The following is a 14,462-nucleotide window of genomic DNA, read 5'->3' as shown; positions in this document are numbered from 1 at the left end:
ATGGCGTGAGCAGGGCGAATTGGGGTCCGAAATCTTTGAAGGGGGATAGAAGGCTAACATCATCCTAGAAGGAATTACGCCATCTTACAGCCTAGGAATGGAAACAACAATCAGCCATCTGGTTACTGCCAAGCTTTCTATATTGCTCTATTGTTGGTTACGACATGTCCGGCTGCCCTCAAGCCACCAAATCATTTTTGGAACACAATAGCCTGACGCGGGGAAAAATACTTGGCCAAAAGAAAAGGAGCTGGATTCACTTTTGAGGGGGGTTGTGGGCAAAGGCGACACCCTTCTCGATATTGCCCTTCAAGCCTTCGACCGCAACATTGAGCAGCTCCTTCTCCTTGTCAGTGATGTCGCCAAGGATGTCAATGGCACGCTCGGCACCGCCGGGCTGCGTGACAGTTAGCACAAAACAACAACAATAAAACAGGAGGCAGGTTGCCACTTACCCCAAGCTCGATCGGAACCGAGAAGAAGTCGATACCAGTCTTCTCGCGGATCTCCTTGCCGCCCGGAATGCCGGGGAGGTAGACGTAGCTGGGCTCGACAAGCCCCTTGGCGCCCTTGAGAGCCTTGAGAAGCTTCTCGGCAAATCTGTAGCCGGCATAGGCCATCGAGAGGGTGGCGGATCCGAGACCGTCCTTGGCCTTGACAACCTCGTCACCGCCGAACTGAACACGGTTGACCAGAGCATCGTACTTGTCATCAGGGATGGTCACCTTGGGGGTGACCTGGCTGAACAGAGGGACAATCGTCTCTCCAGAGTGTCCTCCGATAACGGGGACAGTCAGCTCCTGAGGAGTGGACTTGCCAGCGACCTCGGCCACGAAGGTCTCAGCGCGGACAATGTCGAGGGTGGTGACACCGAAGAGGCGCTGGGCGTTGAAGACGCCCTTAGCCTTAAGAACCTCGGCCGAGATGGGGACCGTCGAGTTGACGGGGTTGGAGATGACGAGGATAAACGCCTTGGGCGCGACCTCAGCAGCCACCTCGATGAGTCCCTTGACGATTCCAGCGTTGATGTTGAAGAGGTCGTCGCGGGTCATGCCAGGCTTGCCTTGACACGCACTGTCAGTACTTGCGAATAGGACAACGCAGCTCGCATTGATACGTACGGGGAATGCCAGCCGGAATAACGATGATGTCGGCATCCTTGAAGGCGGCCTTGGCACCCTCGTTGGCCGGAAGGTAACCAGTGGTTTTCTGTTGCTCGCCTGTCAGCTGAAGCCGTCGTCGTCGCGGAATTGCGCGCCCGGGAAGGTGCTTCTTGTTTTACTCACCGCAACCGACGAGATGTGGGAGAGATCGGCGGCGACGCCGGGAGTGTTGACTACATCGTACAGGGCGAGCTCGTCAACGAGCGGGGAGAGCTTCAAGAGCAAGGACAACGGCTGTGGAATATGTGTGAGCGATCCAACATAATACCCGGACACTCGGCAGCGCGGAGTTCAAACCTGTCCAATTCCGCCCGAGGCGCCGGCGACAACTGTCGACCAAGTCAGCTTGTGTCGTCAATTCGCGCAAAGAACGGGGGCTTTTTTCTTGCTGCCTGCTTACCAGCTTTGACCATTTTGATGATGGGATATCGTGGAAGCGGGCGTAAAGCGGGGTGGAGGGGTAAACTGAGGTGGAGGGGAGTTCGGAGTCAGCGTCTTGTGCTTTGGAGCGCCTAATTGCCTTGGGAACAGCAGAGCAGTCAATTAAAAGTAAAATGGTTTGACCTACCGTGGGAGATGGTGCGGCGAGAGAAACCGACAGCCGAGGTGATGCAATTGCTGAGATGCTTGTGCAAGTCTTGTTAGTGTAGCCGAGCAGTGCTACTCCGTACTGGTCGCAGTGCCGGGAGGAGCTCGGAGTGGCGCCTTTAAGTACTGGCGGGGTCGTGAATTGCCAGTCAGGGCAGGAGCTCTCTGTCCTGCGTTACTAGGGCCGCCGCCCGCCTCCTACCTGCTGAGTGCCGCATTACCTGTCTTCTCCCGAAGAGGGGGTCTCGATCCCTTGCCGCGTGATGGCGTGCTGGATTCTTACTCGCTGACGTAGAGGGAAGGCTCTCAGTATGTACTGAGTGTCTATTTGAGCGGTTTCATTCTAGTGCCAGAAAACAGACAGAAAAGCTTTTCCAATGAATGCTTCGCCGGAAAGGTAGGGGCTGTTTCCGTACGCACATGTTGCTTCCGAGGTCCGGCTCATGTCATGGATTCGTACGGAGTACCTAATCGGGCAACATCGGGAATTCGCAGGGTCAAGCCAAGAGACCCGCAGCGTCACTAACTCACCCGCTTCAAAAACAGCATGCTGGAAACATTTACCGACGTTTGTCCATTGAACGAGGGAATCGGCTGCGTACAGCTGATGCTTGGCATTGGACTCGATGCCACAGACTGACTGGAGTGGCTCGTGGAGCCACACTGCCACTCTAGCTAGTTGCAATTAAGGACACGCGCTGAATTATGTGTTGTTTAGATATCAAACGCCGTAGCCATCCCCGAATGCAAGAACTGGCTACCCGCCTTGTCCCATTGCTCCCGTCCATCTAAGTCATGCGCCTCTTTTGAGGCTTCCCAACTCAGTACAACGAGACACGTCCTACCCCATAACGAAACCGTCGTCCACTTTAGTTCTCAGCAGCAGCCTTCTTGGCAGCGTTGCCCCTCTGCTTCTTCTCGGGCGAGGCCTTGACAGGTCTCTGGGACTTGCGGATGGCGCTGGCACGGGCAACGGCGGTCTGGCGGAGGTCTGCGCGGTAACCTGACTTGGCGGTCTGAGTCGCAATGTTCTTGTAAGTCCTGATCCAATTCGTCAGTATTTCCCGCCCATTCGCTGAGGGTAGGGTGCGTCTACTGACTTTCTGGCAGACTTGTTGCCACCATAGGTGACGGTGTAGCGGCCCGTCAAGGGCTTGTTACCGGCACCGGCCTTCTTGGTGATGACCTGAACGCCGCCCTTCTCATTGGGGACGACCCCGACAGCCTATTCCCATCGTTGTTAGGCGCAAGTTCCATTAGGGGCATTGAAATAGTCGACATCGCGCGCGGCGTACCTTCTCGTTGACGAAACCAGCATGCTAATTCCCGTGTCAGTTATTTGCTATAAAACTTGAATATCTCGGGGCGTACCTTGCGCGAGTGGACGTTAGCCAAGTTGTAGGGGTCGCGGGAGAACCGGAGACCACCAGTGGTCTTCCTCTTCACGAGGAAGGCATTCTGGCTGCCTTCGAGATATTGATGTTAGGGCTGGCAATTTTTTTGGCATTGCTGGAACAAATAGAACTTACGGGTCACCTCCCAGATGAGGTCTGCGGAAACGTTAGGGAACGACATTGTGGCGGTATATGTGCTTCGGGAGAACTAGAAGCAAAAAGTGAGGCGATGAGAGTCGAGCCGTCTACAAGTGTTCGTCTGGGTCTCGAATTTCGGATTCAACGCCTTGGATTTTTGGCGCGCAAAATGAATGTGGGCTCGCCTAAAATCCTCTTTCCGGACTAGCCTTCCCAAGGTCTTGGCGGGCCAAACTGGCTAAAATCCAGGAAATGACCCAGATCCAGACGGGTACAGAGCGTTGTGGCCCGTGCACCCCCTACCGCCACAGCCTCCTGGCTGACGAGTCCGACCCCGATTAGCAACAGCAGGCGTCACTGGCCTCTCCTGGTTGCGTGAAACGTCTACTAAAGCAGCCCAGCAGGACCGTCTATGAAGTTGCTCGCCCAGCTGTGTAGTATGTGCCAAAGTCCATCAGCGAAATAACTGCTGCATCTTCTTTTTTTCCCTTTCGCTTGTCCGCTTGATAGCTCGGCTTGCCACTTTCCTCTCGTCCATCGGGCCCGCCCCAGCCGGCCATCCGAGGCCTCCCGAGGTCTCCGCGGCCACGAAGATCGCGACCGTCGCTCCGACCGAAATACTCCCGTGACGACGAGGAGCCGCCACTATCCAGCCCGGCTACCCCCAGACCTTCCCGGCCTTGATTTTGCCGACTAGGGGCATCTTCTCGCCTGCAGCGCGAACACGCAACCGAGCATCGTTTAAAAGCGGTCCCTCCCGCAGGCGCGACACCAGAAGCAGCCAGGAAAAATGGCGTACATCATCTACTCTCTCACCTTCATCACCATCGTCTTCGGCACGCTCCTGTACCTTACACGGGTGCGGTGGTTGCTAAGAATGCAGGAGGCCTTGGCGCGGATCGACCTACCGGGGCGCGAATACCTGTACTCGCAGTTGCCAACAATAGGAGGCGGCTCGTCGGCATCGCGCGGCGGCGACTCGTTCTCGGGCGACATGGAGGCCGGGCTGTCGTCGAGCACGTTCGACCTGAGCGGCAACGTGGCGGACGGCGACGGGCGCGCGGGGCTCGACGACGCGGCCAAGCGCGAGATCCTGACCATCATGAAGAAGCGGCGCCTGCGCTTCGACGAGGCCCGCCGCGTCTACATGGAGCAGCGCTTCAAGGCCAACGGCATCGGCGCCGATGGCCGGCCCAAGGACCCCAAGTTTGTCAGCTTCTCGTGACGAGGGGACACGGCACCAACGAAAAGAAAACAGAAAGAGAAAAAAAAATGTTCCAAAACAGGCTTGTTCTTGAGGGAGCCGGAGGCTGGAGGACTGGAGATGGCACACAAGACTGGTTTCTCTATTTTTCTTCGAACTGGAGACATTTCTTTTTTCCCCCCCACTTGTGTTCCAAATCCTCTTCACGATCGGGGCTTCACGATGAGGGGTGGTTTCTTTCCGACCTGCAGAAGCACCAACTGCACGGCTTTCCGGGTCGTTAATCCTGTATGTACGGCATGGCCTTAGCATTTCCTTTGTTTGCACATATCCGATGGGGTTGGACTTGCGGTCCTGCACGGCGTTTGGGGCGTTTATATTTTTCGGAAGCGTCAGATCAAGGGGTCTCTTGGAGACTGACCTGGGGCTATTTGTTTCTCACTCACTCACTTTATTATTCTCTCTACCTCATTGTTTTTTTTGGACTACTTTTTGCTAGTGAGCCAGAGTCACCAAATCAGTTCAGGCTGAGCTGTTCGTCTAAACAAGTATCACAGAAGAAACTGAAAATCACACCAGTATAGCTCGGTAGTAAATCGGGCAGTTTTGTACAGATAAAATGAGTTAGACGATAGTTTCTAGTATTAAAAGTATATAATGCCCGGGTTCTGGGTTTTTGCTGCGAGACCACCGCTAGCCAAAACCACCAACGGGCACACTGCGTATCCAGTGTCCAACAAAAGAAAGAAAAAGAAAGTAAAAAAATTCCAACGCCCCCTGCCTTCTCGAGACAGGATGAAGTATATACGATTAAAATGCAGCTATGAACGTGTCGACCAACGATCCTCTCCCTGTCGCCAACCATCCTCCATTATCTCGTGGTGCTCGTCATTCGGCCGGCTGGCTAGCTAGCCACCCATGGCGAAAGTCCGCGGGGGCGGCATGAAGAACCGGCAAACGCCGTTTTTGTGGGACCGACTCTCGTCTCTACTGCGACTTCTTGTCCTCTGGTAGGTAGACGCGGTCGTCCTCGCCCTCGACGTCCTTGACTAGCTCCTCCATAATGGTAACCTGCTTCTCCCACATCTTCTTGCTCATCTTCTTCTCCTTCTTGAACATGTCCTGGTCGGGCTCGCGGTAGCTGCCGCCGAGGCGGTCCCACAGCGTCGTGTACTGGCCGTAGTTGTAGTTGAAGGCGAAGTGGTGGACGCTGTGGCAGGCGGCGCCGTTGATGATAGGGTTGTTGCTGACGTACTCGCCGTCGTGGATCATGATGGTCCAGAAGTTGATGAAGACGAACAGGCCGACGTACGCCAGCTTCTGCAGCGGGAAGATGAAGGGGAACACGTGGTACGGGATGCTCTGCGCGAAGCCGTCGACGGGGTGGAAGGCATAGCTGGCGTAGGGCGTCGGCATGATCCACTTGTGGTGCGGCTTGTGCAGGTACTTGTACACGGACGAGTGGTGCAGGCTCCGGTGGATCCAGTAGACGCCGCAGTCCGTGAACAGCAGGAAGAGCGGGAATTGGAACCAGTCGTACCACGAGCCGGGACCGTCGGCCGACCGGTCGTAGAGCTTGCTGTAGCCCTGGCACTCGAGTACGATGAGCGGGAACGTAAGCAGCGCCATGCCCGGCAGCGCCCAGTTGGCCTGAGCAATCTCCATTGAGACCTGGTTCTTGAGGAACTTGGGGTGGTCCATCCCTTTCTTGTCAAAGACGAATATGTAGGAGAGAGTAGAGAAGCCGAAGTAAGTAACGAGGCCAAAGAGCCTATTGTTTTCGAGTCAGTCAAAATTCCCGCCGCGCCCCCGCCACGCATGCCTCACGGCATGGCGAGTATAACAGAAGACTCGGAATTGGGGCGTACGTACCATAGTATGAGAAACAGTGAAAAGGACTGGCGGATGATGTTGTCTCTGTTCAAGGAGCTCGAATAGGCGGCTTGTGATGGCTCAAAGGTGAAAAAGGTTGTCGCAGGCTTGTGCTGCCATGTTGACAGAGCCGAGGCGGTGCCGTTGGCGAGCGCGCCTTGGTCAAAGTCGTACAGGGCGGGCTTCACCGGCAGTGCCCAGGCGTAGAGATAGTCGAACAGGAACGTGTCCGTCACCTCGAGGATAACATCCATCTTGGAAGGATAGACGGGCGAAAAACTGTCAAGAGAATTGAAGGGCCGGATGCGAAAAAGGCGTGCAGTTGACAATGGCCTTTCCAGGCGCGACGATCTGACTTGACAGCACTAGGTGGCGGTCAAAGTTCTCTCAGGTTGCGCAACGGTGGAAAGAGGCAGCCGAAGATTTTGCCGCGACTGGTGGGCAGGCGGGCGGGCAGTCGCCAGTTAATAATTCAGACTCGGTTCCGTATTCGCAATTTCCAGATGGCCCCCTCCCGGCTCTGAATCGCCCGGCAAACTAGGGGTCCAGGGGATGTGCTACTAGCTGGGCAGTGAAGCGTCAACAAATGGGACTATCCAATTGCCGCAAAATCCTGGGGCTACAAAGAAAGGCAATGCAGCAGCAGAAGCAGTGGAGCATCAACGACAGCTCCGAGTGGTGTCTCATGAGGATTGATTCCTCTGCTGCAACCCGACCCTCCCTTTAAGTAAGGCATGCTCAGTCCCTATCTTAGACCGCCAACGTGCCTCCTATTCCCCGCCAGTTTGCAAATTTGCCAGTTCAGACGAAAATCCCGTCCCTAGACGCGCCAGTTCCTGACTAAACAGCTGTCGCACGCACGTTCGGGTTCAGAAATCGTGCAACAAAATTCTAAAATTCGAGGTGGATCTCCCAATCGAGCTTCTTGATTCGCCGTGCTCGCGTTCCTGTTTCTCGGAGGCACAGCGATGCCGATGCACGGAATGGCGTGGTTATCCACTTGTGGCGAGGTTCCATGTGCCTCGAATCCCCGCCGGACTTATCGAATCCCCGCCAGGCACCTTCCGATCGCCCCACTCACATGACGAGGCAATCCGAATACGAACACCTCAGGTTTGGGCAGTTTTAACAGATGAATTACCATATTTAAATACCAAGAAAACTCTAAACAGATGTGCTTGAAACTCTATTTCTTTTTACTGGTCGAACGCCAAGGGAGCCGGCGGGTTTAGCTGCAGAGCCGCTACCTACAGATCCTTTCATCCCATCCCGGCATGTCCGGGACTCGGAGTATCGTCCGGTGCCCTGAAGCCATTTATACATCATGGTCCCACGCCACGACGTGGTCGTTGTTCCACTTCCTGATGGCCTCAAAGTTCCTGCACATGTGGTTGATCTGGAAGTCGGGCCACTCGCCTTCGATGCCTTCGTCCGCCAGCTCGGGGAACGTCTTGAATGTGAAGACGCTCACGTCGCTCTGACACATGAGGTTTTCTCGAATCGCCTCGATGCAGTGATCTACGGGGGGTGACAAATGTTAGCAACTTACGTTTAACGGCGATTGGCAATCTTCATCCATCGCTATACGTACCGACGTGACCGAAGAGGTCCTCCGGGCCATCCGCGTTCCCGACATCTCCGCCTAACTCCTTCTGGCCGTAATAATCGCTGTATATCGCCTGCCTTAGGAGGTTGAGGCAGTGCAGCTGATGGAAAACCTCAACGCCAGCTCTATAGCCCCATTTGCCTGTCCTGGGGTCTTGGATCTTGAGCGAGTCTGGTGACAATCCCAGCTTGAGTCTCTCCTCCTCTGTGATCATAATGTCGCCAACTTATATCTATGTCAGCGGCTGTTGTTCATTTCGGCTCAGATCGTGAGAATGATGCTTACTGTCATTGGCGATGACGTTCCACGCGTCGTCCACAGCAGGACCGTAGCCCGCATATGGCGAGCCTTTCGGGATAGGCGCGAGAGTAAACTTGTTCAGCTCATACTTGACGGCAGGGAACAGCGGAGCTGTTGAAAGAGTTAGCCCAAGAACTTGAGGACGAGACCAAGAGCGAGAAAAGCCTACAGTATGTGGAAATGTGGTCTAGGAGGTGTGTTGACGGATTCGCTGATTTTACGCAAAACGAGAGTGTGAATAGAGTCACTGAGGCGGACAAGAGCAAGGCATGAACAAGCCATATCCAGTGCGATTGCAACGGTCTTGCTGGCCCAGAACCTGTCTTCCTGCTCCCTGACAGCCAGGGTGTCTTCTCTGTTGAGCCATTGACGCTCTCTTCCTCGTCAAGAGGCACAGAATGGTAGTCGTTTGGCATTGTAAAGGACCGGAAGCTTGGATGAGAAGATAGAAAATAAAAATATTACAAGGCAATCTTCACCAGTGAAGACGCGAAGAATAGCACACCAGGTACCTGCCCGTAGATGCAACAAGGAGAGGAAACTGGGTGAAAGAGAGTGGGCGAAAAGAAACTGGGCCAAGGGATCAGCAACAGGCTCAACGGTAGATGCCCAGCGGGGGATCTGGTCGATGGACTCACTCAATGGAACTCTAGGTGCGATAGGACAAGCCCGATCAGCATAGGATCGAGAGCAAATGAAAATCAAGAGCAGAGCAGAGCACGAGAAAAAGGGAATGTCTAGGCGAAATGAACGCCCTGGTTCATTCTCGAAACCGTCTATGTGGGAACAGGAGACATCAGACAAAATCTAACGGTACCTTGGGTCGGGCGGGCTACCACTACGAGCCAAGGGTGACAGGGCTGCCCTGGCTGGCTCGCGTGTTTGAGTCTTGGCCTAGCAACGTCAAGATGCGGCGGCATGGAATAGGAGGGCAATGCATTGGTTCTCGTCCCAATCGAGGGGAGCACTGTGCTGCACAACACGCGCTGCACGGCACTGCAGGGCACGGGCACGATGCTGCATTGCAATCACTGCGCTGCAGCCGGACAAGAACAACATGGGGTTTGTATTGCGTAATTCTATGTTCGACGACGGGAGCATACCAATAGAGAAGGGTCTGTTGGTTTCCTTACCAGGCTTCAATGCTCAAAGCGAGCAGACGCTTACGGGGGTAAAGCGGTCCACAGGTGAAACTCGAAAAGCTGGGGAAGGAAACTTTTGACGCCTTCGCCAAGCCTCAAACATGTTTCAGCCATCAAAGCGAGCGGTGCACAGAGTCAGGGGATCAAGGATTGGTTTCATCGCCCTGGCTTGACTAGAAGCTGGAACTATGGTGCGTCTCAGATAAGATAAGAGATGAATGCTGCCTTGACCTCGACTAAGTGGTATTTTCCGAGGCGCAACAACAGGGGAGCTGTGCAAGCATAGGTAGCCCGATTAACATTACGTTGGGAGAAAAAAACCGCAAACGGCAATTCTAGAGCCGCCAAGGGGTCTGGAAGGTTTTAGCCAGCCTGGCCGTCACATAATGTGCCATTCATTCCGGCCTCTGAACTGAGCTGTCTGGAGCTGCCAAGGTAGTCCTGATGGGGTTTGTTCTTATTTTCTAACCGGCTTGAATCTTGGCGGTACAGTAATCGTGATCGAACGGCCCTGTTTCATTGTCCGATCTCACTCGACTTCTAAAGAACATGAATTATAAGACGAGGTCGGATGGCCAAAAATGAGGCACTGGAAGCGAGGACCACGGCCACAGCTACCCAGATGGTCGTCTAGATGTGGTAGGTAGGTCGTATTTAGTTCCGCGGATACAAAGACTAGGGCACCCGGTAGGCCATACCTACCTGTAACTTCGCTTCAGTACACTACGCTAGGTAGTTTCTCATCGGTAGCTCTTTGTAGTTTCGCATCAGATGCTCGTCTTAGCTAGGTACGAACATATCCTAGAGGCTCTATAGTCTACCCTCTTCTCTGGTGGATAACGGGAGGAGTCATTCATGGTTGGGCTAGTCGCCACAAGACACTATACTTCGTATCCCAGTAAAACGGGGCATATAGGCAGGTCTTTGTATGTATGAACGAGATAAGTGAAAGGTCGTGTATTTGAAATACGAACTGCAGTCTCGACAGACGTATTGCGCAACGAAAATATGCGTCGTTACTGGTCCAAATACATGCAGCGTCCATTTTAGTTTTGTGTCACCGTAGGTCCCTGGTTTCGCAGAGCGGCTGGGAACACTCCGGGGGGGGGGGAATTCCCGCCAAGCCAGCCCGTAGGTCCACCAACAAACAAGCTCTTGCCAAGCTGAGGCGGCCAACAATTGCGGGCAAGTGCAGACGAGCGACGATTGCTTTCAGCTGCCATTTCTCCTATAGCGGCATCCATTTCTAGCAACATGCATCCATCCCATCCATTCCATCCCATCCCATCCCATCCATCGCTTGCCATTCATGCCGCACAGGCTCGCCCAAAGCTAAGGTACTACGGTACTTTAAACGAAGCCATGCCCCAGACTACGCTCAAACACAGCGTTACCAAAATAAGAACGGAGAATCCCAAAACTTCATCCTCGGTTAGGAGATCGTACTCGGTCAGTCTATGCCTCAGGACTTGCGACGACGGCATTCCCGTGTCGATCGAGTTCGGCCAGCCAACAGCTAGCAACAAAACGCGAGAAGACTCGACGGATCTCTAGTAATTCAGCCGAGAGCCCGGATCGTTGCGAGAATCTCGTCGATGACCGGTGATTCTAGCTGAGGATGGGAGAGAAGAAAGGAAAGCAACTGTAGCCGCGCCAAGCACTCACCCCGATCTTGATCTGGGGGAATGTCCATCTTGTGCCGTGTATGCCGGGGTTTGTTCAGGCACAGACAGACACCTGGCACACACCACACGCCCCCCGGGCGGTTGACGGCGAGATGACGCTAACTGGCCCAGCCAGAAACTGTTCGTGGCTCGCTCTCAGTCCTGCTGGCCCTCCCCCGGGTCCACCTGCCTTGGGCCTCGATCTGATCGCCAGGATTCCGTCAGCCTGACCCTGTAACACTTTGCCAAGACACGGTGTGGCCACACGCCTCAAAGCTTGGTCAAAGACTCAGGGTAGGCAATGAGAAGCGCCGACAATGGGTAATCACGGTGAATGCTTAGCTGGCTGGCATACTAGTCCAGGTCCGGGGTAGTGCCCGGCGGGCTTCGTCTGGGCATCCCTCCCAGACTCCACACTAGTCTATTCTGTCCATTCCTTGTCTATCCTAAGTCGAGCCCTCGTGTGCCAGTGCTATCCCATCCCCGCTCAAACACTAGCCCGCAATGAGACCCAGCCGTCTGTCTGCAGTTCGTCTGCAGTCCGGCATCGTGAGACGCGCCTCACCACCTGGATGTGCTCCACAGCTTTGTCGATCAGGTTTCGCCGGCTTGGTATGTTCACCGTAACCGTCGACCGATTGGTGGCTCGCGGATATCGGCAACAAGTGTTGCTGATGAAGGGGGCTCCTGTGAGCGAGCCAGGACTCAGGAGAGGCACGTTCGTGCTCCGTCACCCATCGACCACTCCTGAACCTAGCGTCATGGCTTCCTGAGGTAGGGAGCGCCTTCGAAGCCAAGTCTATAAAGTAACTAGGTCTCCGTCAGGCCATGAGGTATTGGGTCTTGGTGTCTATCCGCCTTCACTTCCTTGGCATTTTGCAGGTCATTCTTTCTTCGCTTCTATCTCCACTCTTTATTTACGTTTCTCCGCTGCCGGCCAGCACGTTTTATTCAAGATGCACGCCCCTACCTTTGGACAGTTCCTTGTTGGAGTCATTGCCGCGTCTTCGGCCGTCGCCTTCCAGGTGTCGACCCTGACCCGAGCTGTGAGTTCTCTCCTGACGTGTCCCTCTTGTAGACCTTTCAAAGCTAACAGTTGACTAGGGCTCCGCTCTTGCCATCCTTGGCCCGGCTGTGGCCGTGGCTCTGCCCTTTGTTGGTGATGTTCCAGCAATCGAGGCTAGACATCACAAGGGCCAGAAGCCCAAGGGCAACAACAACAACAACAACAAGGGAGCCCGCGATGTTGAGGCCAGGCACCACAAGGGCCAAAAGCCCAAGGGTAACAACAACAACAACAACAACAAGGGAGCTCGCGATGTTGAGGCCCGACACCACAAGGGCCAGAAGCCCAAGGCCAATAATAACAACGACAAGGGAGCCCGCGATGTTGAGATTGAGGCCAGACACCACAAAGGCCAGAAGCCTAAGGGCAACAACAACAACAAGGGAGCCCGCGATGCCGAAATTGAAGCTCGTGACGTCGAGATCGAGGCCAGGCATCACAAGGGTCAGAAGCCCAAGGGCAATAACAACAAGGGAGCTCGTGATGTCTCCGATGATGAGCACCACTTTGATGATGTCGAGGGGCGTGACGTTAGCGATGTTGAGGCTCGCGATGTCGAGATCGAGGCCAGGCACCACAAGGGCCAGAAGCCTAAGGGCAACAACAACAACAACAAAGGTGCTCGCGATATTGAGGTTGAGGCTCGTGACGTCGAGATCGAGGCCAGGCACCACAAGGGCCAGAAGCCCAAGGCCAACAACAATAACAACAAGGGAGCTCGCGACATTGAGATTGAGGCCAGACATCACAAGGGCCAGAAGCCCAAGGCCAACAATAACAACAACAAGGGAGCTCGAGATGTCTCCGATGACGAGCACCACTTCGATGATGTTGAGGAGCGTGACACCAGTGACGTTGAGGTTCGCGATGTCGAGATCGAGGCCCGGCACCACAAGGGACAGAAGCCCAAGACCAACAACAATAATAACAACAAAGGAGCTCGCGATGTCTCCGATGACGAGCACCACTTTGATGATGTCGAGGAGCGTGATGTCAGTGACGTCGAGGCTCGTGACGTGGAGCTTGAGGCTAGACACCACAAGGGCCAGAAGCCTAAGAAGGGCAACGGCAACTAAGCGTTGCAGTACTATATATAGTTAGGCGGCAGTCTATCGGCTTGCTTCCTGTTATTCTTTGTACTCCTTGTTGCTGCGTTGTAAAACTAGGTAGTTTACTAGTCCCCCTCGCCTCGCCTCGTCTCGTCTTCGCATGTCTCACCCTACACATGCCGGGCCGGTGAAGGGATCGGGCTGGACGCTATGGCAATCCGGACTGAGCTTGACTTTTAACTAAGTCTTATTTTTTATACTATATTATCTTTGGCTGGAACATTTCTCGGGTTTCTCAGGTGTTTAGGCGATGGCTTCTGTTTCTTTTTCTTTTGTTGCCCCATGGAAAACTCTGAACTGTACATATGCCTCGGGTGCTGAAAAAAAATTAGAGTCCTTTTTCCCACCTCGCTCGTAACCTGAAGGTGAGTTGGTACTTGGTTTTGGGTGTCGTTGGTCGTTGGTCGTTGTTTCGTGTCATCATCTGCTTGGCGTTTCCTTGGTTTGCGTGGGGATCGACGTCCGGGGGGCTGGTCCTCCGGGGGGGTGTTCCGTATGTATATGTATTCATAACTTGGCTTATTTAATTACCTACTTCGGATATCCAGCCATGCTCTAAGTTTTCTTGACGACGCAGTGATTATTATCGGCATTGATTATCGGCTGGGGTGGGATTAGGTACGGCGTACGGCGTACACCATTGCAGGCTGCCCTCGTTTTGATCCTCGAAATATTTATCAGAGCATTGTAAATACCTTCCATATAAGCCTCGTCTCATACCCTTGAAGTCGATCGCAAAAGAAGTTAGAAGTTACAGACAGGGAATCTTACAGGGTTTTGTAAGTAGGGCATGTAAACTATTTACCGTGGAGTGGTGTCAGTCCACCGATTTTACGGCTTGGCGCCCATGAATAATAAATAAATGACAGCCCCAGGTGAGTGTTTCATGAAACCTTTTTTCGTGGCACGATGCTTTTTAAACAGTCGCACAATTCTTATATATAGTAGAACTAGCACTAGTAGTAAACCAAATGCGCACTAGGCACGCAGGGATGCCACGTGTATTACGTGGTAGAGGAGGGTTCGGCGGAGACACCCATTCAGTTTGTCCTTTAATGCCAACCTGTCTAGGTTTTGGCCTTGATAAATTGTGGATTCTGTAATTCTTTACAGACAACTGGTTGCCCGCAGCACATGCAAGGCGAGGAGATATGCACGGAAAACCTAGCACGCAAAGTAAGATGCCTCTCGCGGTGAGAGACTCGGAGTCACCCCC

The 14,462-nt window shown here is 53.9% G+C and overlaps 6 protein-coding genes across 6 annotated transcripts; 2 read left to right on the top strand and 4 right to left on the bottom strand.

The window, feature by feature from the left end:
- Positions 1-256: 256 nt before the first annotated feature.
- B0T26DRAFT_750425 (lactate/malate dehydrogenase) lies at positions 257-1,576 on the bottom strand (the record flags this gene model as incomplete). The annotated part of the gene is made up of 6 exons (XM_060445216.1): positions 257-397; positions 456-1,063; positions 1,122-1,209; positions 1,287-1,397; positions 1,461-1,492; positions 1,564-1,576. 6 exons carry the CDS (start codon positions 1,574-1,576, stop codon positions 257-259), a joined length of 993 nt encoding a protein of 330 aa, XP_060299038.1.
- A 1,044-nt stretch (positions 1,577-2,620) lies between these two features.
- On the bottom strand, positions 2,621-3,326 carry B0T26DRAFT_674725 (ribosomal L28e family protein; the record flags this gene model as incomplete). Its single annotated transcript, XM_060439743.1, has 5 exons — positions 2,621-2,792; positions 2,852-2,976; positions 3,047-3,070; positions 3,123-3,217; positions 3,281-3,326. 5 exons carry the CDS (start codon positions 3,324-3,326, stop codon positions 2,621-2,623), a joined length of 462 nt encoding a protein of 153 aa, XP_060299037.1.
- A 747-nt stretch (positions 3,327-4,073) lies between these two features.
- B0T26DRAFT_642576 (uncharacterized protein) lies at positions 4,074-4,508 on the top strand (the record flags this gene model as incomplete). The annotated part of the gene is made up of 1 exon (XM_060437455.1): positions 4,074-4,508. The coding sequence occupies one exon, from the start codon at positions 4,074-4,076 to the stop codon at positions 4,506-4,508; it is 435 nt and encodes a 144-aa protein (XP_060299036.1).
- Positions 4,509-5,474: 966 nt separating this feature from the next.
- On the bottom strand, positions 5,475-6,613 carry B0T26DRAFT_674723 (uncharacterized protein; the record flags this gene model as incomplete). The annotated part of the gene is made up of 2 exons (XM_060439742.1): positions 5,475-6,258; positions 6,360-6,613. The coding sequence occupies 2 exons, from the start codon at positions 6,611-6,613 to the stop codon at positions 5,475-5,477; spliced, it is 1,038 nt and encodes a 345-aa protein (XP_060299035.1).
- A 1,061-nt stretch (positions 6,614-7,674) lies between these two features.
- B0T26DRAFT_674722 (uncharacterized protein) lies at positions 7,675-8,681 on the bottom strand (the record flags this gene model as incomplete). The annotated part of the gene is made up of 4 exons (XM_060439741.1): positions 7,675-7,877; positions 7,951-8,190; positions 8,251-8,376; positions 8,435-8,681. The coding sequence occupies 4 exons, from the start codon at positions 8,679-8,681 to the stop codon at positions 7,675-7,677; spliced, it is 816 nt and encodes a 271-aa protein (XP_060299034.1).
- A 3,255-nt stretch (positions 8,682-11,936) lies between these two features.
- Positions 11,937-13,394, top strand: B0T26DRAFT_249809 (uncharacterized protein). Its single transcript, XM_060433989.1, has 3 exons — positions 11,937-12,117; positions 12,176-12,565; positions 12,704-13,394. The coding sequence occupies exons 1-3, from the start codon at positions 12,028-12,030 to the stop codon at positions 13,211-13,213; spliced, it is 990 nt and encodes a 329-aa protein (XP_060299033.1). The 5' UTR covers positions 11,937-12,027; the 3' UTR covers positions 13,214-13,394.
- Positions 13,395-14,462: the final 1,068 nt, after the last annotated feature.

The sequence above is a fragment of the Lasiosphaeria miniovina genome, assembly GCF_030549165.1.
Source record: "Lasiosphaeria miniovina strain SMH2392-1A chromosome Unknown B0T26scaffold_3, whole genome shotgun sequence".
NCBI classification, from domain to species: domain Eukaryota; kingdom Fungi; phylum Ascomycota; class Sordariomycetes; order Sordariales; family Lasiosphaeriaceae; genus Lasiosphaeria; species Lasiosphaeria miniovina.
The sequence above is the reverse complement of the archived record's forward strand: the minus strand, read 5'-3'. Positions and strand labels throughout refer to the sequence as shown.